The sequence below is a fragment of the Suricata suricatta genome, chromosome 12 (assembly GCF_006229205.1).
Source record: "Suricata suricatta isolate VVHF042 chromosome 12, meerkat_22Aug2017_6uvM2_HiC, whole genome shotgun sequence".
Taxonomy (NCBI): Eukaryota; Metazoa; Chordata; class Mammalia; order Carnivora; family Herpestidae; genus Suricata; species Suricata suricatta.
The window spans coordinates 95,744,215-95,769,229 of NC_043711.1; the positions used below are offsets into that span (position 1 = coordinate 95,744,215).

Consider the following 25,015-nt stretch of genomic DNA (forward strand, 5'->3'; position numbering starts at 1 on the left):
AAAGAAGCACATGAGACTAATTGCAGTTCATTAAGTCCAGTATTTTGAAAATGTTACTTTAATAAATACACTGAAAATATTTGAGATATTATAGTTTCCTTTTTTAGACCTGTCATCAGACTCTGACATGCATCCCTACACTTCAGCTCCCTCTCTGGCGCTCTCAGGAGCCGGTGCGGGCGGTGGCTGCTGTAGCGGACAGAGCAATTTCAGCTGATTTCTTGGTTGCAGTTTTTGTCTTAGAGGCGTCTGTACCAGCCACCTCCGTTCTCCTCCAGGACTGCTGGTCTGTGTACCTGACACACATGCTGTCATCTTGGAACCGTCCTCTGCGCTTCTGGATTGAATTCCCTGTTTCCTGGATTTCAGGTCTTCTCCTTGTTTTTCTCTGGTGGTTTCATTCAGTCATGGTGGGCACGGTGGACAGAGGCATGTCGCTGACACGTTCCGTCTCTTGAGTCACACTGCTCCCGTCTGGGCCCCCTTGTTGCTGCCAGGTCTGGTACATGCTTGTCATCCTGGGAACACCTCCCTCCATGGAGTCTGTAGAAATTGTGTTTGCCTTTGCTCTTGCGTCAGGTTTTTTTTTCTTCTTTACTATGGCTTCTATTTTTCTCTCTCTTGGTTTATTTCTTCCCTTAGGTGGAAGAGCTGCTCAGTGGATTGCCGAGGACCAGGAGTGTGGGGGGTAAGGTGTTTGGCACTTGGTCTCTGCAGTGTTTTTCTTCTGCCTCCTCACTTAGCGACAGTTGGGCTGGATATAGAATTCCACGTTGGAGATCGTTTTGCTTCAGATTCTAAAGGCATTGCTCCGTTGCTGTCTCGCTTTCAGTGTTCTGGCAAAGTCTGAAGCCATTCTGATGACCTTATCCTTTGAAAGTGCATTAATTTTTTCTTTTTTAGGAACTTACAGGGATTCTGGAATCATGTATTAATGTGCCTTTGTATAGGTCTGTCCTTATGATGAGCACTTGGTAGGTCTGAAGATTTCCTTCAACTTTTTTTTTTTTAAAGATTTTGTTTTGCCTAGTTTTCTGTCTGAGTTTTGGGGGCTAGGTGGTGGACTTTCTGGGAGGATTTTTTTTCTACCTTTACCTAACATCTTGTTCTTAGTTCATGGATACAGTGTCTTTTCTTATCTTAACTGAGTATATTAATAATCTCTTCTTTAAAGCTCCTTTTCTCTGCAGTTTATTTCTTCCAAGGGGCTTTTCTCCCCTGTTATTTTTCTTGTAAATCTCTTTGATATTAGAGACTTTGCTTATATCTTAGAATCTGGTTGTGTGTGATGAAGAGTCGGGGCTCACAAGACAGAGTCAGAGCTCTGGGAAGGTGGAGGGGGCTTATCGGCACTGCTCCAGCCAGGACTCCTCTAGCTGGGCTGTTGATTGGTTCTTGGTTATGTACCCTGGTGATAGTATCTTCTGGTCCTTCCTCTTGTCGGCTCAGATCACCTAGAAAGCACTCTGCCTCCTGGTTTGCATCCTCCAGAAAATGATTCTCCCGAGGTTCCCCTGCGGTGCAGGGTGGCATCCACCCCGCAGCAGCCAGCAGCACGGAAGGGGGGCGGCCGGCGTGGTGGGGAGCCCTTTCTTCCCAGACAGCCCCAGGCCCGGGCCCAGCAGCGAAACCCCTCCTCCACCCCGAGGCGGCCCTCCTGAGCCTCCGCAGGATCTTGTGCTGGAAATCAGGGTGGTTCTCTGCTTGTCTCCATCTCTGGCTTCTCATTGAGCTCTCTCAGACCTGCCAGTGACTAATAAGATTTCCAGCTTCCAAAATTCTGTTGCTGCTGTCTTCTCTTGTTCTCCCTTGTGAGTTTGTCTTTTTTTTTTTCAATTGTAGTGAAATGTACAAAACAGAATTTACTATTGTAAGTAACCATTAGGTGCAGGGTTCAGTGGCAGTAAGTACATTTACATTGTTGTATAGTTTATCTTTTAATAGTAATAAAATACAAATTAAGAAGGAAGGATTTTTAAATGGGATTATAGTGGTGTTTTAGGAAAGCAAAATTAGATGCCTGTGATCAGTCTCGAGGAGGCATACTTTGGGTCTTCTGGTAATCCAGGTACTTGGTGTTAACCCGGACACTTTCTGTTTCTGACCCATTCGGTGTAATGGGATTTGTCTGACCCTCTCCTAGGAAAGCAGTTGAATAGTTGTTGGCATAAATGTGCATCTTACCTGCCCTCGATAATTGTAGCTTTACACAAGGTTACAGACGGAACTCCCAGGCATGACGTTCAAGGGTCTTCACGATCTGCCCCCCCACCCACGTGCCCCAGCTGGCTGTTGTTGCTCCTGCCGGCCCTCACGCTGTTCCTTCTAGAAGATGGGCACTCCCGCCTTCGCTGTGCTGGGTGCTCCTGAGAGCAGTGCCCCCCCGCCCCGCCTCTCCCCGCTGTCTTCCGCGTCCTTCCAGCTCGCAGTCCCACGCCATCCTCCCGCTGTGGCCATGTGGCCGTTCCTCTCCTGTTTTCTTCTCCTGACCTCGTACATGCCTCTGAGTTATCACCTTGCATTTCCCACACTGCCCGGCTCTCTTTGATGTGTTTCTGTGCTGGGCCTTCCTCACTGCCTGGCACGGAGCCCGGGCTCGGTTAAATGTCTGGATGGAGTCCTGGTGCCAGAGGTTTCAAAAGAGAACTCTTTATCTTTTTCTTTTTCTTTTCTTTTTTTTGTAGAATATCCGACACGAAGCCAGTGATTTCCCATGTAGAGTGGCCAAGCTTCCCAAGAACAAAAACCGAAACAGGTACAGAGATGTCAGTCCCTGTAAGTATTCACATCGCCATTTCCAGTCCCCTGCTTCCATCGCGTCGGCTTCTCCTCGGCTGCGGGGCTGCTCAGTCGGGACCCCGTGAGCCCCCAGGGTTCGGCAGGAGGTCGATAGCAGTAGAGGTTTATGGCCTGATTGTTTCCTATAATAAAGGCATTAGAGACTTAGAGTGATGGTTCATTTTTGTCCACGATTATAGAAGGAAGAAGGTTTCAGTTTCTGGAAAATTCAGCTGAGTTCAGAGTGGTGATTTAGCTTTGACTGTTTTAATGATGAATCATTTTCCTACCAGCTGAGGCAGAGTATAGTAGGCACAGTATAGCCTTTTCTGGGTGACTCAGCAACAGTACTCTCTGGCCCCGAGCAGCGTATTGAACTGTACCGGTGCCCCGCGCCCTGGGCATCAAGGAGCAAGGGTGGTGGTCCCCCTCCACTGAAGTCCGCTCTGCTCCGTGAGCCTCACCCCTGCCACCAGCCCTGTCCTCTAGCCCTTCCCTGCCTCTGGCCACCTCCTCCTCCTCTGCCTTCGGCTGCCGGCTCTGAATCTGCTCATCTCGCCACAGGAAAGAACTAAACGTTTAGAGTTTGTGTAAAGCAAGAAAAAACCAGAGCTGAGTAAGGAGCATGAACTTCGCATCTCTAGGCCACAGAGGACTTTTTGACTCCCCCCAGGGTCTTTAGACCGTGTCCCTCGGAGACGGGGGTGGCTGCCGGCTTCCCCCGGGCAGCCCCTCCCATCTGCCAGGCATCGCGCCATGCCCATGGCCATGGGTGCTGGCATTCGGGGCTCTCCAGGGGAGTCGGCAGCCCCTCCCCCACCCCCAGGTTGTGCAGCAGCCGGTTCCGGGAAGGGGAGCAGAGGTCAGCACCCCTGAGTTCGCCTGCCCCGGGGGTGCGTCCCCACATGTCACCGACAAGCTGTGTGGCTTCGGGCGAATTGTTCTCCTCTCTGATCTTCAGGGAGCAGGAGCCGCACGGATCTCAGGGCTGTGCAAAGGTGACCTGGAGCGGCGTCAGCCGCTTCGCCCCGTGTCCCACTCCTGCGCGCTGGCTGCGGTCGAGGCGGTCGCTGCCGGGTTGACGGAAGGTGCAGGCCAGGGGCAGCTGAGGTGCAGCCGGGCCGTCAGGTGGCACACGATTGCACTCGTGGTTTAGCATGTGTGTTGGGGCTGTGGCACCTTGTAGGTTCTATTAAAGAAACAGAGCCCCCCTCGGGGACTGTGGTGTGAGGTCCTGGCGGTCCCTGTGGTCATTGCTCACCCAGAGCGAGGAGGGAGCCCCCCTCCGCCTGGGAGTAACGTCGTCTTAATGCTCCTGCTTTCTCCCCAGGAGAGTGTAGAACCCCTCTAAGTGGGTTCCGAGCCAGCTCTCCACCGAGAAAACCAGCGTCAGAAGTCATCTTCCCAGGAAATAACTCCCAGCCTCTGCACCCCAGTGTCACTCCTGTTTTTCCTTTTCACCCCCCCCCCCCCCCCCCCCCCCCCCCCCCCCCCCCCCCCCCCCCCCCCCCCCCCCCCCCCCCCCCCCCCCCCCCCCCCCCCCCCCCCCCCCCCCCCCCGCCGCCTCCACTATCCCTCAGGGCAGATAATTGGCTTTTAAAGGTCGTGGGGGACATGGGGAGAATGATTCCCACCGTCTGTCTCCCGTTTGGCAATTTGCAAAAAGCCCCGGCAGCCGTCAGAGGAGTTGTCTGTCCAGGGCCGCCCCGGGCCGTTTGAGCCCACTCTTCTAACCCACCAAGGAGCTGTATGGTCCCTCAGTCTTTGGGGGGATCTTTTATCTTCGTGACTTAAGTATTACACAAGTATTTCAATCTGTGTTACTCCTCTGTGATGATGAACGATCTTCCAAATGGTGGCTAATTCTTAAAAACATTTATTTGAAAAAATTTTTTAATGTTTATTTAATTTTGAGAGAGACAGAGTACGTGAGCAAGGGAGGGGCAGAGAGAGAGAGAGAGAGAGCGAGACGGAGGCTCTGTACTGACAGCAGAGAACCTGATGCAGGGATCGAACTCCTGAACCGTGAGGTCATGACCCGAGTCAATGTTGAATGCTTAACCGACTGAGCCACCCAGGCATCCCTTTTTTGAAATCTTTTAGGACAAAAAACCCCAAACCATGTGTCCCCATTAACTTCTCCTTTCCTGTAAGCCTAGGGGGGAGGTGATAGTATTTATCATCCCTTGTGTTGAACCGGAAATAAAAATCCCCACCTGCTGTTGTTAGCTGCGCTAGCAACATAAGGACAGTGGCCCCCAGGGGAGCACTGCTTTTGTGACAACGTCATGGTAAGAGGAGGAAAAGGTGGCTGTGTGTTTTCAGTAACCTGGGGCAGAGCTTCCAAAGGAGAATTTATTTTTAAAAACCATTCTATCAAGCCCCCCGTCGGGCTCTGTGCTGACAGGTTGGAACCTGGAGCCTACTTCAGATTCTGTGTCTCCCTCTCTCTCTGCCTATCCCTCACTCATGCTCTGTTCCTCTCTCTCTCTCTCTCTCTCTCTCAATAATAAATAAACATTAAAAAAAACCATTCTGGGGAGTACTGGGGAGTGGCTCAGCCGGTGAGCATTTCACTCTCGGTTTTGGCTCAGTCATGATCCTGGGGTTGTGGGATCAAGCCCTGCTTGGAGCCTGCTTGGGAGTCTCCCTCTCTCCCTCTGCCCTCTCCATTTCTCTCTCTCTCTTTCTCTCCAGGAAAAAAAAAATTAAAAAAAAAAAACCCTATTCTGACAGTTACATTTAAAGTACCTTCAGACTTCAGAGTTTTGGATTTAGAGTTTAGTTTTTCCAGTTAAAAACTCTCTTTTAAATGTCTTCAATCATGACAGTTTCTGAATTTGAAATATTTAGAATCATTTAAATATGTTATACTTGAAACTTAAAAAAAATACCTTACTATAAAGGAATTCAAGGTGTCACTTTTCATACCACTATATATTTAGGTCACTTCATCTTCAGTCCGTTAGACATAAGTTAGGTGGAGACATGATCATAAATCCTACCAACTGTAGCTCGCTGTACCACCTAAAGCTGTAGGGACTAGGTGACGTTTTTGGTGGATTTTTTTTCCCTTTTAAAGATTGAAGCTACTGTATTTTATTGCCTCATAAAAATAAATATGAAGCAGTGGAGAACAGATCCCTTGAAACCCTCTCCCCATAATCTCCTGATTTGTGGGGCACTGATACGTGAAGGAAGATGTGACCTACGAAGAGGTTGCCCAGTTAGGACATAACCCATGGTTTCATCTGGTTTGTCTCTGTTGCTTTTCAGCATGAAGTTTCAGACACTTCCAGAAAGCTTTCTGAAAACACTAAGTCGTCCCCATACTGATGACTAATTTCTGTGGAAACAGCGTGGCCTCAGCCATTGTGAACGCCCATATGCCACCAACCTACCTTTTTCACTTTCCCTGTTGGGTGTGCTGCCTGTAGAGACCCTTTGGTCCTCCAGGACTAACCTCTGAGTCCTGGTTTGCCTTTCAGTTGACCACAGCCGCATTAAACTACATCAAGAAGATAACGACTACATCAATGCCAGTTTGATCGAGATGGAGGAAGCCCAAAGGAGTTACATTCTTACGCAGGTAAATGGATGGCCCACATTTTTGTTAATGGCGTTTTGCTGCACTTGATGTCTGCTTAGGAATTTTAGAGTACCGTCACTCATTCCTCAAGTAAGATCCGCCACATCCTTCCAAAGGTCAGGCTTTACGCAATCCAAAACAGCAACAAGGAAGAGGGAAAAATCTTCCTCCGGAGATTCAGTTTGGTTGTAACACGCATCCTTTCTGGGAAGCAGGCCACTTGCTGGGCTGACCGAAAACAGCACGAAGTGCCAGAACTGCCTGTGGTCTGTTGACAGAGGCAGCAGGGCCGCGGCGGAGAACCTGCTCACTCCGTGAGGGCAGGACCGGGTACCCGGTCAGAGCCTCGCAGCCTGGTCCCCATTCTTTGGCCCAGGGGAAGAAAAAAAATCCTTAGATGATGCGGACAAGCGTGCAAAATCACGTAAAATTCCTGTTGGCTTTTGGCATTTTTATGGGAAAAAAATCCTAAAAATGCTCTAACAATCATTTTCTTGTGAAACACTTACCAGCATACGACCCCAAGACCATGGGTATCTAGGAAAGAGGGTAAACATGTTTTTTTTACTTAATTTTCTCAAATCTTAGTTTGTTACCTGTAAGTTACTCTAAATACTGTTTTTTAATTCTAATTTTTGCTTTCTCATTCCATATCAGTTTATCATTCTTTTAAAAAAGTTTTTAATGTTTGTTTATTTTTAAGAGAGAGGGAGACACAGAATCCGAAGCAGGCTCCAGGCCCCAAGCTATCCGCACAGAGCCTGACGTGGGCTTGAACCCACAAACCACGAGATCATGACCTGAGCACAAGCAGAACCGACTGATCCGCCCAGGCGCGCCAGTTTATCGTTTTTTTATATGGCTTTGGGGGTCTATGGTGATTTTGAACATCGTATTTCTGTGTAACATTTAGAGATTTAAAATGACAGTGAAGCCAGAAAACCTATGAATAGAGGCTGCTTTGGGTCAGGGCATATCTACCGTGGCCCTTCTTTACTGCCCTTTCTTGTCCTGTTCCCCTCCTCTCTGCCCCCGGGGACAGTCAGCCCAAGGGCCTCCCAGTGTACAAAACACCAGCCACGCTGTGTTCAGTCGTGGGACCCATTCAGGAAGTTCTGCACCAGGGCCGGCCTTCACCAGGCCTCAGGTCAAAGTCTTCCCAGCACCCTGGGCCGGGTGGGGTAGGGTGCTGAGGAGGGAGATCCTGGTGGTGGCAAGCTGGTGGGAAGAGGTTGAGGGAAAAGCAGCTTCTTGGTAACTTCTCTTTTTAGAAGTCAAGTGTTTTACTTCCTGATTTCAGCCATTCAACTTTGGTGTGGGGTTAGGAAGCCCGAAGCAAAGTCGGGGAGCGCTATAAAGTCAGACGGAGCAGCAGGATATCACCAGGGAAAATTTTACACCACCTCCTCCCCACGCCCGTGCCCTAGCAGTTGGCTGGCTCATCTGAAGCTCTCTCTACCTAGCTGCCTGCCTGGTCACCCCTGGCCCTGGGATTTATAAAAGGGACTGAAGTAGCCTGGGCCCAAAGTCACACCTCTAGACAGTAGGAGTAGAACATTTTCCAAGCTACAAAACCAAGAAAACCCTGCCTATTTTTTATTTTCAATGTTCAGTATGCAAACAATACAAGTCCATAGTCTTTGTATTTTTTTTTTTTTAAGCCGGTGGTACGGAAGTTTAGGGAATAATGCCAAGGGTGCCTCTGTCGCCTTCACAGTGAAGTGTTGGCTGAGTTTGGGGTGTCTCGCTTCAGGTTTAATAGGATTTGAAAATTTTTTTTCTTAATGTTTATTTATATTTGAGAGAGACAGTGCATAAGCAGGGGAGGGGCAGAGAGAGACAGAGACAGAATCTGAAGCATGGGCTCCACTCTGAGCTGTCACCACAGAGCCGTGACATCATGACCTGAGCCGAAGTCAGACACTCCACTGATAGAGCCACCCAGGCGCCCCTCTTCTATGATTTCCACCCCCTGGGCCCCATCCTGAACTAGGGCGATGGGAGGTGGGGGAGGCGGCGGGCCGGCACCCGGTGGGACCCCGTGGGCTCGGCTGGCAGGACGAGAGGCCCTGGTGACTGGCCAGGGGCCTGCGGCAGCTAAGGCTCTGGCTGGAGCGCAGTGGAGTCCGGTTCAGGCAGCAGGCGGGAGAGGAGTTCTGGAAGGGAGTGGGCACCGAGGGCTCGTGTGGTCAACAGAGCCGTGGTGAGACTTGAAGGGAAAGGAAGCAAAAAAGGAGAATTTGGGTGAAAATAGGTGAGACTGGAAACCAGGCTAGAGGGGGTGCTGGCTGGAGGAGGTGAGAGCTGGTGTCCCTGCCGGGCACTGGTGGCACTGAGTCAAACTGGAGGCCTCCATACTCTTGTATCCAGTAAACATCTATGCCTATGCCAGTTGGCACGTACCCCACCACGTCCCGGTGCCCACCCTGGACCCCTGGGGCCACCTAACTGATCATTTGTGTCTACATCTTTCATGTTCCTTGGTCCAAGGATGAAGGCGGTCCATGGTCAGTTCCGTCATATTTTTTTTTTAAGTTTATTTACTCTGTGAGAGCGAGCACATGTGAGCAGGGGAGGGGCAGAGAGCGACAGGGAAATAGACAATGCCCAGCAGGCTCCCTGCTGTCAGTACAGAGCCCAACATTGAGTTCGATCCCACAAACTGAGATCATGAGCTGAGCCAAAACCGAGAGTCCGACGCTTAACTGAGTGCGCCCACCCAGGTTTATCTTTTTTTTAAGTTTATTTATTTTGGGAGAGACCAAGACCTCATGAGTGGGGGAGGGGCAGAGAGAGAGAGACAGAGGCCCAGCTGACTGAGCCACCCAGGCGTCCTTGATCAGTATTAATAGTAATAATAATCACAGACAATTCACTGGGTGTTTGCCATGTTCCAGGTGCTGTGGTAAGACCTATACACGGATGAACATAGTTAACTTTCGCAACCCTTTGAGTAAGGACTGTGATTAGTCGAGTGAGAGGGGTGGAGAGACTGAGGCATGGGGCTGTGAAGTGACTCGTCCACGGTCACCCAGAGGAGCAGTGATTGGAGCTGAGACTCGAGCCACTGCTGACCCTTCCCCGTTCTGCCTCTTGGCAGCACCCCCTAGCTTTGTCCCGTATTCCCCTCCTCACCCTCGAGAGCGGCCTCGGTGGAGCCCCTCTGCGAGTCCGCTCAAGCCAGAGAGCGGAGTCTGCATGTTCTTTCCTCGGTTGGTCAGCCCTGGACCAGCCCTGAAAGAACCTTGAACCACATGGTAGGAAAGGGGATGGTGGTTACTGACCACTGGGCAGGGAGGGCGGCACCCGGCCCCGGCCCAGCTGCCAGTCCGCCTCCGGGCACTGCCTGCTAATGGCCGGTGCTGTGTTCTTGGTGGAGTGCACCAGCGTGTAACGTGGCACACGCTTTGTGGCTTGTGTCTTTGCAGGGCCCTTTGCCTAACACGTGCGGTCACTTCTGGGAGATGGTGTGGGAACAGAAAAGCAGGGGCGTCGTGATGCTCAACAGACTGATGGAGAAAGGCTCGGTAAGTGACGGGTTTTCCTGCTGTTTCCAGCACCGCCCTCAAGCGCGCCAGTCCGCCACTTGGTCACTTTTGTTGGAGTTGATTTCTTTAAAGTGCTTTTGTCTTTCTTTTACATAGGGTCTTTTTTATTAGAAAAACTTAAAAGACGTGATACCGACATACATTTTTTTTTTTACTTTTTTTGTGGTTTTTTTTTTATTTTTGAGAGACAGAGACAACGTGAGCAGGGGAGGGGCAGAGAGAGAGGGAGACACAGAATCCAAAGCAGGCTCCAGGCTCTGAGCTGTCAGCACCGAGCCTGATGCGGGGCTCGAACCCCCGAACTACGAGATCATGACCTGAGCCGAAACCGGACGCTTAACCAGCTGAGCCACCCAGGCGCCCCCGACATACATGTTTATTATAAACACATCAGAAAAGTAAATGAATCAGAAAGAAGGGGAAGAGTCCATTTGCCCTTGACCTAGCCCTCCCTCATCAGTCAGTCTCTGTCTGGAGTGCGCGCGCGCACGTGTGTGTGTGTGTGTGTGTGTGTGTGTGTGTGTGTGTGTGTAGGCACACGTGCTGCTGTCCGCCACGGGGCTGTGTAAGGATAATTTTATTTTGAGAAGGAAGTTTTCACTGTGTCTTCCTCAGCTCTGTTTTCTGGCTGGCACAGGGATGCCTCCGGCTGACTGAGCGCTGGGAGCCGCCAGGTTCCAGTTCCCCTCCGTCAGACACCCGGACGCCTGGCTCCCGGCCGCCCCTTGAATGTGGCCGCTGTCCGCTTGTGTGTTTACTTCAGGCTTTGTGTTATCCTTTCTCCCCAGTTCTCTGCAACTCTTCAAACATCCCGGGGGATAGTGTGTGGGCTGGAGGTGTGTGTGTGTGCTCAGGGGACACCCAACGTTACGTGCATCTGTCCCTTGTGTCACCACCCTGGCCTCTCGACTTGCTCTCCTCAGTGAATCCTACACCAAAACCCAAGTGTCCCCACACCTCTGCCCGGCCGAAAACCCTTGTGGGGCCACTGCTGCCTCCTGGGATGTGCACACTGTGGCTACAGGACCCTGTTAATTTGCACCCTGGTTTCCCGCGTCCATCTCCAGACTCCAGCCAGAACATGCTTCTGTTGTTCCAGTTCTCTGGAATGATCTGAGTCACTGCCCCCTCCCGCCGGTGTCTCCAGTTGCTTCCCTCGGTCATGCTCGTGCTCTGCTGGCCCGTCGCATTCTGGGGGTTGCCTGTTAGAGGCCTGTCCCTCATGGAAGGTGATGTAGGGTGTGGGGCACAGTGTGGTATCAGCACAGCGAATGGACGCCGCGCCCTCACCACTACCTGGCTCCTTCCCTCCTCCCCCGACCCTGCCGGGGCACCCGGGCTCTCCTTCCGCTACAGCGGAGGCCCTGGGAGGAGGCGGGTGGGGGAGGGCGGCCACCAGTGGGAACGAGTGGCCAGGAGCAGAGAACGGCATGTGCCCAGGCCTTGCCAGCTGCCAACCCTGTGCCCCCCCAGGGCTCAGCCAGTCGTGGCCGCCTCAGGGCCCAGCTTGCCAGGAGAGGTGAAGGCTCCAGAGAGGCCGCCCTCCAAAGAGCACAGCCGTGGCCCTGGGGGTGACAGTACGATGCAGAGAAGCGACCCACAGAAGGGGGTTAGGCAGCAGCACTCCCCACAAGCCCCGACCTTCCCCCACCCGCAGCACCGGGTCCCAGACAGCACAAGGCCCACCGGAGACAGCTCGTGTTGCAGATCAGGCTTTTCTCGAAGCGCATGTTTGCTCGGTAACAGACGGAGAGCTCACCTGGGTGCTCGAGGAGTGGAATCCTGCTTCTTAGAAAATGGTTTTCAGTGAAAGTGGTTTTTCGTGTTTTCTGCCTCAGTGGCTTGATTAGTAAAATGTGGAGTGACAGATGTGGCGCCACCTCCCACCGCCCCCGCTCTTGTCAGCCATCCAGAAGAAAGAACCAGACGTTAGGTCCACACAGTACGTCTCTCTGCAAGGGGGAGTGGACCAGGGTGGCCTGGCCACACGTTCGGCACTCGGTAGCGTCCAGGGGTCTCTGAAGGTCGGCACTGCTGGCGCGGGAGGACACGGCAACCCTGGCCTCCCCCCACCCACCAGATGCCCCTAGCACGCCCGCCCCACTGGTGGTAATCCAGAATGTCCCCAGACATTGTCCAGATTTGTGCCAAATGGCCCCCGGTCACAAAGCACAGTTCTAGACGGTATTGAGGCTGGGAATTTTTTTTTTTTTATTTAGTTTTTGAGAGGAGGAGAGAGGGAGAGAGAGAGGGAGCATGAGTGGGAGCAGGGGAGGGGCAGAGAGAGAGGGAGAGAGAGAGACTCCCAGGCAGGCTCCACACAGTCAGCACGGAGCCCAGTGCAGGACTCCGACCCACAAACTGTGACATCATGACCTGAGCCGAAACCCAGAGTCGGACGCTTAACCAGCTGAGGCACTATGTGCCCCGAGAGCTGGGAATTTTAAATCGGGTTGTTCATTCAGAAATCACTGGACATGGTAGGATTTCCTTTTTTATTTGTTTGTTACTGAAGGTTTCGGTGAAACCGCTTCGCCGTGGCACAGCCCAGTAGGGCGCTGTCCTGGCCCGGAGCTGCTGCTGGTCCCCAGGCCCGTGCATGGTTGTCTCCCGTCCTGGGGTGACCGTAAATGGACCATTGATCCACTGCGATGGTTTTTCCTTTTGGTCATTAAAAGAAAGACGAGAAACCTGGCTAGTTGGTTTCATTGTCCTTTACTATGATCGCATGACCTTGTAGTCTCCCCTTTGCTTTATCACTGTCTTCCCGCTCAGGGCCGCGCACGCTGACATGGAAAGCAGTGAATGGTTTGAGATTCTTAAAGTTTCTTGGGATCTGCAGTTTCAATCCAGCATCAATGTGATCATCCCAATCAGAGCTGCCTGGGGAACACGTCAAGAAGTTGCCCCGCTAATCTAACTATAAACCAGGCACCCAGCCCGCGGTACGAACCAGCTTGCAGAGCGTCTCCACGGGTTGCATCTTTGTTTTCTGGGTTCCTTCCCTCCCTGCGTAGTGTAGGATGCGCCCCTCTTACTTCTGGCAGACCTGCCTCTTACCCTCTTGGGACCTCGTGCTTCCGGAAAACGAGTGCGGGAAATGAGTATGTGTGCTAGATGGGGCTCATCCACGTAGCCGAAGTTCTTGTCGGGTCGATTTCATGATTGAGCAGAGACCCCTCTGTGGAGAGTATGTGTGTGGAGGGCAGGGGGCTGTAGAGGCAGGGCGGGTCAGCAAGGCGCTGTTTGACCAGAGCCTCGCCCGTGTCCCTCTCCAGAAGCTGTTTGATGTTGGTGCCTTTGCACACGCGCCGCTCAGGACTTGTATCACGGGAATTGGAGGCTTCATGCACCTGCTCAGTTAGCTTCAGTGTGTGTTACTCCTTGGGGAAGCCAAGTCATCTGTCACAGTGTCACCCCAGGTGTCATCCATGGGTTTTTCTGAAGATGCTCACCAGGGCCACTGTCTCACACCTAGCGTCCGAGTGGCAGTGGCAGCCGTGACAGACGGCAGCACGCCGCCGCTGCCACCCGGACGTCTGGTGCCGACCCCAGACATGGCACGGTTTGAATCCTTGTGACAGACAGCTTGCAGGTAAAATAAATCTCCTTCTCCGGTTGGTATGTATCAATTTAAAGAATAAGTGAACCCGTGTTTATTTTTTGTTTTGTTTTATGTGGAGTGTTAAAACAGAAATTTCTACAGGAAGTGACGGCAAGCAGAGCGTGCCATGTTACTGTGAATGCTGAGAATTCTTAACAGTATTAAAAACTGCCCGGCGGACACTTGGTGCGCTCTGAAATGCACAGTAGTAGGCTTCCAAAATCGTGGTCTTGAGCTGGATCACAGAGATTTCTGAGGCTTTATATTCAGTTGTGCATGTGAGTGTGGAGGTGAAATTTAAAAGACTCGTACTTCCTTGCGCATGAAAGCGAAAGCATTGGCCTCTTCTTTGGTAGTGATTGGTCTCAATCTGTGGCCGTTCTGCCTTCCCCCTTCCTGCGCTCGGTGCTGGGTGCGTGCCACGGCCCCGCGGCACTGAGCCCCCCAGGGAGGCCTCTTTGTTTCCGGGGTCCTCAGGAGCTGCCCGGGTCTGATGGTTGCAAGTGCAGGAATAAGTGCATCCCGTAGACCTCTGCTCTGTCTGGCGCTGCTTTCGGCTGCCCGCCCGCTCTGGCTGAGTCCGGGGCCTTGCCGCGGTACTGACGGCTTCGTGTCCCGAGTGGCAGAGTTACTTTGATGCTGACAGATTAGCCCAATTCTAGGGGTTCCTCTTTGGCATTCGGTGTTAGGGGTGTGATCTGGGCGAAGCCAGCCGAATCTTTCAAACAGGCCGGGTCTGGGCTCTTTAGAAAACCCTGTTGGCCTTCTGTTTCAGAACTGTGACGTTTGGTGCCATGTCAGCATCATGATCTGGTGCGTTGGGTCGTTTCTCCTTTTCTGGTGGTTGCGGCACAGGGTCTTGCTTCCGTCTTCGGGCTGCTCAGGACCGTCCTGGCTCCTCATTGCCCAGGTGACAGCCATGGGTTCCTGGGCTTCTGCCGCGCCACTGTGGTCTGGTCCTGTCCCCTGTTGCTCCTGAGTCTGGCTTCTGGGCAGTCACTGCCTAGGAAACCCTACTCATCCCTCCAAGCCTCTATCAGAGGCCACTTCATCGGTGTGGTGTTCCCTGATCTCTGGCCTGGAATATTCCCCTCTTGTGAGTCCCCTCCTGCCACACTGCCTCGTCACTGCTGGGCACGAACAGTCTCTCCTAAGGGGCAGGCTGGCCCTGGAGGGGTTCCTTCCGCCTCCTGTGGCCTTTCAGACCCAGCACCCTGTGCCCCAGGGGTATTGAGTGGGCCAGTGCATGTCCACTTGCAACTGGATTGAATTTGTACCGTTTCCCAAAGAACTGTTTACATCCACTGATACTTCATGGGGTGGAAACCGTGTCTTTGGGGTTCCCTCTGTCTGGGCTCATTGTCCAACCTTGTGGTTCATAGATCTTCAGCTTAGCCCTCATCTATCAGCCGTTTTGGCCCAAAATGTTCACCAACAAACAGAAATGGCTGCTGTGGAAACTTAGTTCAAAGTATGCCATTAAATTTGAGTCCAATTTTTTTTGTTGAACTCTAAATGAAACCAAATCTTTGGGAGTTTTCTTACTTTGAAGAAAAAGTTAGTTGGCTATGTTTAGATGAAGACCTGAAATTATTAAACTAGAAAATCAGAACAATTTTTTAGAACTGAACCAAACCAGAATGGAAGGGTGGGATGGGGCAGGGGGTGATCCCGAGCCCCAGAGAAGCCCCCTTCCGGCCTGTTTCCCCAGGGTAAGGTGCCTACACTGTGCCGACAGCACTGACCCAGTTCTTGGGAATCTTCGCGGCAGCTGCACAGGTGGCCTGTGAAAGACCAAAGCTTTGCGCAGTCTGGTTTCACCTTCTAGATGGTCTGGAAGGACCAGACCCTGGAGCACCTTGTTGTGTGGAGAGCCAGGGGGCAGTGGTGTCTGAACTCTCTCTGCCCAACTAGTCCTGCTCTGGGTCTTCACCCCCTTCCTGTCTCCCCAAGAGGCAGGTTATGCCGCCGGTGACTTCCAAGGTCAAAGACTCCTGGTTTCCCCCATTGGGTTGTCCTGAAGCTCACGGAAAGTACCTTGCACCTCCCTTCATAGGAAAACAGTCTGTTGCTCAGATTAATGCATGATTTTCTCTTGTAGTTAAAATGTGCGCAGTACTGGCCACAAAAAGAAGAAAAAGAAAGGATCTTTGAAGACACAAATTTGAAACTAACCTTGATCTCTGAGGATATTAAGTCGTATTACACAGTACGGCAGCTAGAATTGGAAAACCTCACGGTGAGTTACGGCGTGCTCTTCTGTACTTCCGACGGGCACTGGCCGGGGGGTCCTCTCGCCTGGGTCGTGCTCTAACCCCAGTTGTTCTGGGCTTTGTGTACTCTGGACAAAGTGTGGTCCTAGCACTGTGCTGAGCAGAACTCTCCTGCTTCTGTGCCAGGTGACCAGGGGACCTGGGGGGCGGGGCTGGGGTCCTTAGGTCCCTCCCTCAGCTGGAACACTGGGCCATCCCAGTTTTTAGGGAAAGGGGAGTTTCTCACCTAGAACTTCGCTGTTCCTGTCATTGCAACTGCAGAGGGACCGAAGTGGTGGCCTGCACGTTACGTAGCAGCTGCTGCGTCTTTTGTTGTCCACAGTGTCTTTAGCATGGAGCGAGGGAAGAAAGGCACTGCTGGGCTGAGTTCATGGTCCATGAGGCCTTGGGTGTTTTTGTTGTGGAGGAACATCTAAGCACCCGCTGCTGGCTGTCATCGAAAGCTGGTCTTGAAACAGGTGAAGGCACGTGCTGAGAAGCAGTACCGCAGAGGCCCGCCTGGGGATTCTCAGTACTCCGGCGGGAGCACTCCCTGCGGGGACCCTCTGCTGGGACTTGCAGCGGCTCCTAGGGACATCCTCAGCCATGGCAGCCAGCCACTACCTTCTGGAACCTGACTGTGGGGTGGATTCCTGGCCCCATCGAATCAAACTGTCAGATTTGGGGTGAGGGGGTGGCATCATGTCTCCCGGTATCTCAGTATCCCTTTTGTTCAGATGGGGGCTTTGTGAGGGTTCAGAAGGTGACATACGGGAGGTGGGGGAGCAGCACTGGGCTCGGAGCAGGTGCCAGGAGGGGTCGAAGTAACCGGATTAGCTTGGGGGCAGCACCCACAGACCGAAGGGAGGGAGGATCGGGCTTGCCGGGCTGCCCTGCGGCAGGAGTCCACCCCCGAGGCCTGGGCACTGCCAGCGTCCAGCCTCCTGCCTGCCTGCCGGTCCAGGTCCGCACGACTCCGCACGACTCCGCTTGTTGAATCACTAATAGAAGGAAGACCAGCACTTCGCACCAGTTACCTGGGAGCAGAGGAGAGGCTTGCGTCGCGTGGCTCCCTGAGCACCGTGTCCGCTGTGTGTGACGGCCGCCGGGCTGTGATTTATGGAGGGCTTTGACGGAGGCTGTTCGGGAATGATGGCAGCATGTCGGAATGTGGGTTATGTGGGAGACGTTTATGCCCGTGAACCTTTGCAAGCCTCACTGGAAGCGCGACTTCCGGTAAAGCCTTGAGAGCATCTCTCGGGCTCGTGGTGGGAAAGAGCTCCGACAGCAGGCGAGACGCGAGCCGTTCACGACGGAGCCCGCGCGGCGCTGTGGCGCTTCTGGGGCTGGCGCGAGCTGTCGGCTCCGACGCACTTTGTGTTGAAACATCTTTATCTGTTCCGGCTCAGGTCCAGGAGGGATTCCTTGGGAGGGAGGTGGGCGGGGTGAGGGCGGGGACACGCAGGAGATACCCCAGAGTTTTTCAGGGATGCAAAGAAAAGACTTGTTTTGCTGTATTTTTTTTCCCATTTTTAAATCTATTTTTAAGTTTTTTTCTTTCCCTAAAAAATAGAAAGGGCGTTTCTAATTTTAAGCCATCCAGGAGACCATTTTCCAGGGAGGAGAAGGTGGCTTCGCTCATGTGGTTCTGTGAATTTGCTCACGTCACCCGCAGGTGCTCCCGGCGCAGCAGCAGAAGGCGGCGCAGGCCCCGTCCGCGCACTCGTGGCCGATGTTAGGTCATCGGTGCTCTCCACAGGCTCCTTGACTCGCCCGCGTCGCACCGAGCCCCGGGCGGGCTGTTAGCTCTGGGAGGGCGAGGGCAGGGTCCTTCCTGCCTGCCTGGCACGGTGGCCAGCCCACGGCAGGCACTTTGGGGGTATTTTGTTTGGCGAAGGGAGGCGGTGTTGGGAGCAGGCCTCCGGCCCAGAGCGTTTTGCCACCAGCTGCTCTCCAGGCAACCTCGGCCCTGACTGGGCCCTTGCCCACCGTGCAGCAGGGAGATGCACACTCGAGGCGGCCCGGTCCCTGGCTGCACCCCACTTCCTGCGCCCCCCTCAGCACGGCCGGCGGCTCACCTCCCACCAGGGCGCTCTTAGCTGAGCAAGATCCTGTGTGCCCTCCTCCCAGTGAGAACTACATTCTCGTCACTGTGCCAGGAGCCACCTGGAAGTGGGCTCTTCCTGGGTTCAGAAGAAGGAGCTGAGCTGAAAGGGGCACCAGAGGCCACTCTTCGTTCTATTGCGCTGGGAGCAGCCCGGGCCAGGGAAGAAGCTCTCGGGGACAAGGGCCAGGGCCTTCGTTTCAGAGGTTCCCGCTGCAGGCTCTGAGCACGCGCTCTGGAGTCCAGCCAGCTTAGATTTAAACTCCCGGTTGCTCACATAATGGAGGGTCCACCTCCGAGCCTCAGTCTCCCAATCAAGAGAATGGGAATAATGGGCATACACGCCTCAAAGAGTTAATGTGACAGTTCCGTGAGCCTGGTGTGTCCTGACCCAGAACGCAGTGGGGCTGGTTGTGGCTGACAGTGTCCATTGACACCGTCCTCCTCAGCTGGGCCATCAAGCCACCCATGGCAGCCACCAATCCTTGGAGACTGAGTTGGTTACTTTTTTCTCCAAAATGCCAGCCGAATAGTCATGTGAAGCCTGGATTACCCAGAGCTGGTGCCACACACGCAGTTACGTTTTTACTCTGTCATGGGAAACTTTACGTGCTTGAGGACAGGACTGGTGTGGGCGGCCACGTGGCATCACTGTGCCTTGTGGGGCGGAGAGAGATCGCTTGTAAACGTGAAGACAGCGGGGGTGCTGGGGGCACCGGAGGAGAGACATGGGCGGGAATGTTCCATGCTAAAGGGAGGGGAGTGGAGGCAGGGGCAGCCTGCGGGGCCAGTGCCCGGCACCTCAGTGCTCGGTGTTTCCTGGCAGGGCGAGCAGACAGGAGGAAGGCTGGAAATCAGAGGCGAAGCTGCTCTTGGGAGTTAGATGCGGGGTGCGGGTGGAGGGCCTCGCGCTTACTTGGAAGCAGTGATTTCTGTACAGACGATTCAGAATCGGCCCGAGGTGGTGGTGACGGTGGTGGTGTTTTTCCTTTCAGTCTCAAGAAACTCGAGAGATCTTACATTTCCACTATACCACGTGGCCTGACTTCGGCGTCCCCGAATCGCCAGCTTCGTTCCTGAACTTTCTTTTTAAAGTCCGCGAGTCAGGGTCGCTCAGCACAGAGTACGGCCCCGTCGTGGTTCACTGCAGCGCCGGCATCGGCAGGTCGGGGACCTTCTGTCTGGCGGACACCTGCCTTCTACTGGTAAGACCCAGGGGACCCTGGGAAGTGAGGGGCCGTCTGACCCGCCTGCGGCCCGCGGCTTCTCTGCCGTCTACAGCGAACAGGCGAGGACCTTCCGTTTTTAATGCCTTCCCCCCGTGAAAGTATCTCTAAGTGGCTTTGTTCGGAGGGACATTCTTCAGTTGAATCTCAGAATCAAGGAAGATCCAAAGAATTATCCTTCTCTCATTCTTTCCCCTATGCTCTGGGCCCCTGTTTTGCTCAATTTTCTCACATTTCCCCCAGTTCTGCCTCCCCACTGTGACTGTTCCTGAGTAGAAACCCCCAGAACATGGAAAAATCACCTCGTACTTGGGAGGTGGAGCCGGTTCAGTGTGTCTTCTCTCTGGCTTTCAGATGGACAAGAGGAAAGATCCTTCTTCTGTCGATATCAAGAAAGTTCTGTTAGAAATGAGGAAGTTCCGGATGGGACTGATCCAGACAGCAGACCAGCTCCGTTTCTCCTACCTGGCTGTGATCGAAGGTGCCAGGTTCATCATGGGGGACTCCTCGGTGCAGGTAGGCGTGGCCTCCCCTCGCGTCCAGCCGGGTTGGTCTCTGAGGGAGGAGGCCGTGGGCCGTAGAAGCTCAAACACTGGCGGGTGTTGGGAGAAATAGCCATCCTTCGTGTCTGAATAGCCAGAAAGCTGTGCTAGCGTCCACCACATTCCACGTCCCGCCTTAGACGTGCTGACGTAGAGAACGTTGGCAGGGAGAGGAGACTTCATTTTCAAAAGCTCTCCCCTTCCAAATCTGTACGTATACATCTGCAGCCCCAGGAAGCAGAGAGCCCCTCCCTCCCCTCTGCTCACCTGAGGGGGAGCAGGTCTCCGGACGCGCCAGCGCGGCGTGAACGCTAGCGGGGCCTTCTCTCGCTGCTTCCCCAGGAGCAGTGGAAGGAGCTCTCCCACGAGGACCTGGAGCCCCCGCCCGAGCACGCCCCCCCTCCTCCCCGGCCGCCCAAACGAGTCCTGGAGCCGCACAATGGGAAGTGCAAGGAATTCTTCCCAAACCACCAGTGGGTCAAGGACGAAGCCGGGGAGGATAAAGAAGAAGACAGCCCCGTCAAGGAGGAAGCCAGAACCCCCTTGAGCGCCGCGTGCAGCGGGGAACGGTAAGGCAGGCGGGGTCTGGCTTCTTGGGGGTGAGGGGATCTGACCTTCCAGTTCCGAAACGCGTGTTGATGTTGAATCTCGGTGGACACAGCCTCCTCTTGGCAAGCATTGCTTCTGTGTCTTCGGGGAACGAGGCCCCGGGACCGCCAGCCACGGGTCAGTCCTGCTGAGTGACCACCGCAGCCGGGCTCTAGCACCACCTTGTGGTACCCATTGGAATCAGGGATTCACGCCACCGAGCCTGCTCGGGAGTGACCTTGCCCTCCCTCCGGCTTCCAGCCGGTCCTGAAACGTGATATCCAGGTTAGACCGTATACTTTCAGCCAGCCCCCAAATGGGTCCCTCTGGAAGTTTGACCTTCTCGTGTAGTGCCATTTACCCAAGATTTGTTGAGTCCCTGTTGACACACAAGAGATACTGAGATCACTGGAACACGGCCCCTGGTCTGTGTTTGGACGGAGACGGGAGGTTACGGTTGGGAGCCTGGGGACAGCAAGGAGGTGGCGCATGCTCTGCAGTGCAGGGACAGCCAGAGCCGGCGCCTCTGTAGTTCCTGGATAAGTGCGTGCTGTGCCCCAGCATCTGTCCACACCTAGAGATGGAGCACGCGGCAGCGCACAGACGGGTGTGCAAGAGACACTCAGGTGGGGGGCGTTCGCCGTGGCATCGTCTGCAACACGGAAAAATTAGAGATGAGCCGATCACATACCCAGGAATTTGGTAAATCGGGCTCTCTCCTACTTTGGGATGCCCTTGAGCTCTTCAAGGGCAGTCTTGGGGATTAATTATATGCCAGAAAGCAGGTTGTACACGGTGTGTGCCCCACCCACTGGCCCTCTGGCTACATTGATCGTCAGAATCTTACCTGGGCACCTTGCTAAATGCCGATCGCCAGGCCCCAGGCCTGACCCACGAAGCTGAGTCACCAGGGTCCTGCAGCTGGGTCCCTGTCAGGACAACAGCACACCTGGTTCCCTGAGAAAGGGCCATCCCGCGGGGCCTCCCAGAGCAGGTCTGTGTGGTGCACGGAGCGGTCGCTTGGTGACAGTCCCCCAGGGAGACTGTGACTAGCTCCGGGGGGCCTGCTGAGAGGCGAGGGTGAGAGAGGAGAGAGCAGACTGCCGTCCAGTGTGTCAGAAGACCGAGGTGGGGAGCGGTGCCTTTTGCGCTGTGTGCGTGAAGGTGCAGGGGGGTATCCGGGAGGCTGAAAGCCAGAGCGCTCCAGGAAACGGCGCAGCCTTGCCGAGGGTGTGAGTGCCTCCGACACCACCGAGGGGGCCGTGTACACACAGCCAGGGCCTGCGGCTGCATGCCAGAAACCGGGTGCTTCGTGCTGGCCCTTCCCGTCTCCTGGGAGGGTGGTGCCTCGCTGGGTGCTGCTGGGGCAGAGAGGCCGCACGCAGAGTGGCTGTGAGAGGGAGGACGTCCTGTGGTCAGGGCCTCTTGGAGGGAGACAAGAGTGGAGGAGAGGGCAGGCCTGGAGGAGGTGGCGAGGTGCCCGCAGGACGGGGTCCCCGCTCGCCACCAGGAGGGCAGCCGGGATCCTGTAGCGGGATGCGTGAGCAGCGGCGCTCCTGGCGGGACCAGAGTGATGCTGGGGGACCCGAGCCTGGGACGTGGGCTGAGGGGCAGTGGGATGGGTGATGGCTTCACGTCAGCGGCAGCGAAGGCGCCTCAGGACGGGGTGGTAGCGTGTGGGCCACACCGTTAACTTCCCTGATCTAAAGGGGGACAGTCTCCAAGCGAACCCCAGGGCAGACGTGCCCCTGTCTCTGCGCCAGTGGCTGTCTCTCCCGGAGTCTCACCCACCCCCATCACCAGGGAGTCCACGGGTCTCCCAGACCCTTGGCCGTGGAGGCCGCCTGGGTCTCTCGGGGAGCAGTGGGGGTGCCAAGCGGGCCTCGTTTTCCCTCAAGTGAGTAACCCACCTCCCCTCCCTGTCCTCCCTCAGCACCAGTCCAGACGCCGGAGGCGAAGTCAGAAGGCGGGTCACAGGGGCAGGGCCTGCCCAGGGGGAGCCGGCGCCGCCCAAGGAGCCGCAGGACCAGGCGCCGGTGCTCTGGAAGCCCTTCCTGGTCAACATGTGCATGGCCACGGTCCTCACGGCCGGCGCGTACCTCTGCTACAGGGTATGTTTTCACTGACGGACGTGCCGCAAGACGGCGTGTCAGGATGCCCCGGCCGACAGCCCGGCGTGCACGGCCCGTGCTGCCGGCGGATCTGAGCCCGACTCGGGAGACAGCAAAGGTTTTCAAAGTCTGGAACTGTGAAGGGCTAACGAGAGAATTGCGGATTGATGCACTGGGGTTTTGAGGAGCCCTGTGGTCCCAAGAATATAAGAGTCTAATCTCAGGGCCTTAACCTTATTCAGGAGTAAGTAGAGAAAATGCCAAATACGTCTCTCTCTCTTTCTCTTTTTTTTGTTATTGTTATTTGTTTTTGAAAAAAAATAGAATTACAACACATTGTTGTTTTTAACCTTTATAAAAAGCAGCTTTTGTTATTTCTGGAAAAAAAAAAAGACTAGGCACTTAGGAAACTTTCTTGTACCCTTAGGTGGTGTAAGCAGATACAGTTTGTATTTGATTTCCCAGGGGAAGTCTCCCGTACTTTCCCGAATGTAAACTCCTCTGGAGAGGAGGGTTAGGGATTAAGGGTGTAGGGCACCGTCCCCCTCAGTCGCTTCCTCCGCTGTGCGCACGCTGGGCTTGGACAGGGCCCTCGGGCTTTCCTGTTTTAAGAAGAAAAACCAACGAAAGGCCATCTCTGGAAAACAAAACCCAGCTTCTGCTTTTGCTCAGGGTGTCCCCGCCGGTTTTCCATTGTTCATTTCTCCATCGACCCCTTCTTGTTCCAGCCATCTAGTCAGGCCCTCCCTCCCCACCCGCCCTGTGCAGCCCCTGCCTCAGGGTCAGAGGTCACAGCAGGGTGGCCATCAGCTTTGCACCCTGCCCTCGAGATCCCTCTGGAAGGAGCGATTTCCGCTTCCTTCAGATTATAGAGTGATGGGAGGCGGGAGGATCAGCCTCCAAGCGCTGCTCCTCTGTTTTTTCTCTCCTGGCCACCGCCGCGGAGTACAGCAGGTGGTTTAGCAGCCTTTTCCTTAGGGGTGATTTGGGAAGGGGCTGTTGCAAAAGAAAGCGGAAACCCCCTTCCCTGGAGGCCTGGGGAGGGGGTGCGGGGGCCAGGGTAGTGCAGGGCCATGCGGCTCCGGGGGTGGGGGGGGGCTCACCTGAAAACGTTTGGTTTCATTCCAGTTCCTGTGCAGCAGCAGCACGTAGGCCCCGCCTCCCCACGGTGTGCGTCTGCGCAGAGCGCGCGCACCCGCCTAGCAGGCGCGCCGTGGTCGTAAGGGTCGAGGCCACCGTAGCCAGCCGCGACCTGGACGCACGTTCGTTCTGCACTAAAACCACCCTCCCCGGGCTCACTCCTTCTGGCTTTGTTTCCACTCCCTTTCCGTCGAGCACCAAATCCATAGCCCGTTTTTCGGAGGAGAACAAAGGACAGTACAGTGCTGGGGGCCCGTGCAAGTCGCGAGGCTCGGCGCAGCCCGGCTTGTCCGGGTGGGCGGCACACTGTCCTCCGAGCCCCCCTGCGGAGACTCCACTCCATATTTATTTTTTGTTGTTTTCTTCCCCAAAGGCGTCTGTAGTGCACTAGCATTTTCTTAAACCAATAATGTATTAAAAACTTTTGATGTCAGCCTTGCATCAAGGGCTTTATCAAAAAGTACAATAAGAAACCCTCAGGTAGTGCTGGGAACGTAAGACTTTGCCATGAGCCTGCTGCGCCAGACCAGGGCTAGGACGGAGGACGGTTGTGAGCAGTGGTGGCTCGTGGCATCGTGGGTAACGTGAGAAGAGGTTTGGCATATGTTTATAGAACATGGGATAATATATAATGAACTCTTGGATATTTAAGAGACATGACGTGAGATTACTTTGTCCCGGTTACCCCTCCCGGTTCCCTGCTAGAACCCTGTTCTCAATCACTGCTTCCCCTGTGTGTATTAGAATGCATGTGCGGTCTGTGTCCTGATCCAATACCATGTGCTTGGAGTACTTAGCTCTCTGCCTATTAATATGCCGCGTGTACAAGTCCAGTCTCCCTTTGCATGACCTGATCGTTCCCTGGCTGCGGCTCCTAAGGCTGTTGCTGAAATAATCGCCGTTCAGCACTGGGGCGATGTTTCCAGTAACGGATATTTGCCTGGTCCCTGGCATGCCACTCTGGTGACTTCTGGTGAGGCCCCGGCCTGTCCTTGGCCAGCTGGGTCCCACTGTAACTCAGACATTCCAAGGGTATGGGAAGCCACAGTCACACCTCACGCTCTGGACGTTTAGGCAAGCAGGGTCCCCCCCGCCCCCCCTCACCCCCCGCCACCTTGGGGATCAGCCTCCACTGTCAGAAGTTGACGCCATTCTCGAGCGGACCATGATTCAGAACCAAGGCAACTGCTGGAAACTGCCCTTCCTGAAAGCCACCTGGGTGTCAGGACCCCCGAGTCCGCCTGCCGCCGTCCCGGTCCAGGGGCCTTGCTGAGAGCCACGTCCGCCCCCGCCCTTGAACCCTGGGGACTGATGGTGCTCACGACTCTTCCTGCAGGGGAACTTAACACCTCCACGCTACGTGGCTTTTTTAAATGAGAAGAAACAAAACAAAGAACCAGGCAGCTGTAGCTCATGAGCTGCCCTTTCGCCAGCATTTTCACGTGTTGCCTTGCACGTGTTGGAAGCCCGTGCGGAGGAGCCGCGGCAGGAGCATTCGAGGCACCGCCGCGCAGAGCCCGGGCGGGCGCGGGC

The 25,015-nt window shown here is 54.5% G+C and overlaps 1 protein-coding gene across 11 annotated transcripts in view; it reads left to right on the forward strand.

Moving 5' to 3' along the window:
* The window catches only part of PTPN1 (protein tyrosine phosphatase non-receptor type 1), a 65,067-nt gene extending 40,789 nt beyond the window's left edge, over positions 1 to 24,278 (forward strand). For 5 of the 11 annotated variants that reach the window (XM_029916760.1, XM_029916751.1, XM_029916753.1 and 2 more), the window contains 8 exons: positions 2,685 to 2,755; positions 6,267 to 6,367; positions 9,796 to 9,894; positions 15,621 to 15,758; positions 18,871 to 19,080; positions 19,456 to 19,617; positions 19,986 to 20,212; positions 22,165 to 24,278. In XM_029916760.1, the coding sequence (XP_029772620.1) occupies positions 6,332 to 6,367; positions 9,796 to 9,894; positions 15,621 to 15,758; positions 18,871 to 19,080; positions 19,456 to 19,617; positions 19,986 to 20,212; positions 22,165 to 22,357 (1,065 nt within the window). In that variant the 5' untranslated portion in view covers positions 2,685 to 2,755; positions 6,267 to 6,331 and the 3' untranslated portion in view covers positions 22,358 to 24,278. Of the gene's footprint in view, positions 1 to 245; positions 370 to 2,684; positions 2,776 to 6,266; positions 6,368 to 9,161; positions 9,625 to 9,795; positions 9,895 to 15,620; positions 15,759 to 18,870; positions 19,081 to 19,455; positions 19,618 to 19,985; positions 20,213 to 22,164 lie in introns of those variants that run through there. The other 6 variants (XM_029916750.1, XM_029916752.1, XM_029916757.1 and 3 more) reach the window with 3 other exon arrangements.
* The last annotated feature ends 737 nt before the right edge of the window (positions 24,279 to 25,015 follow it).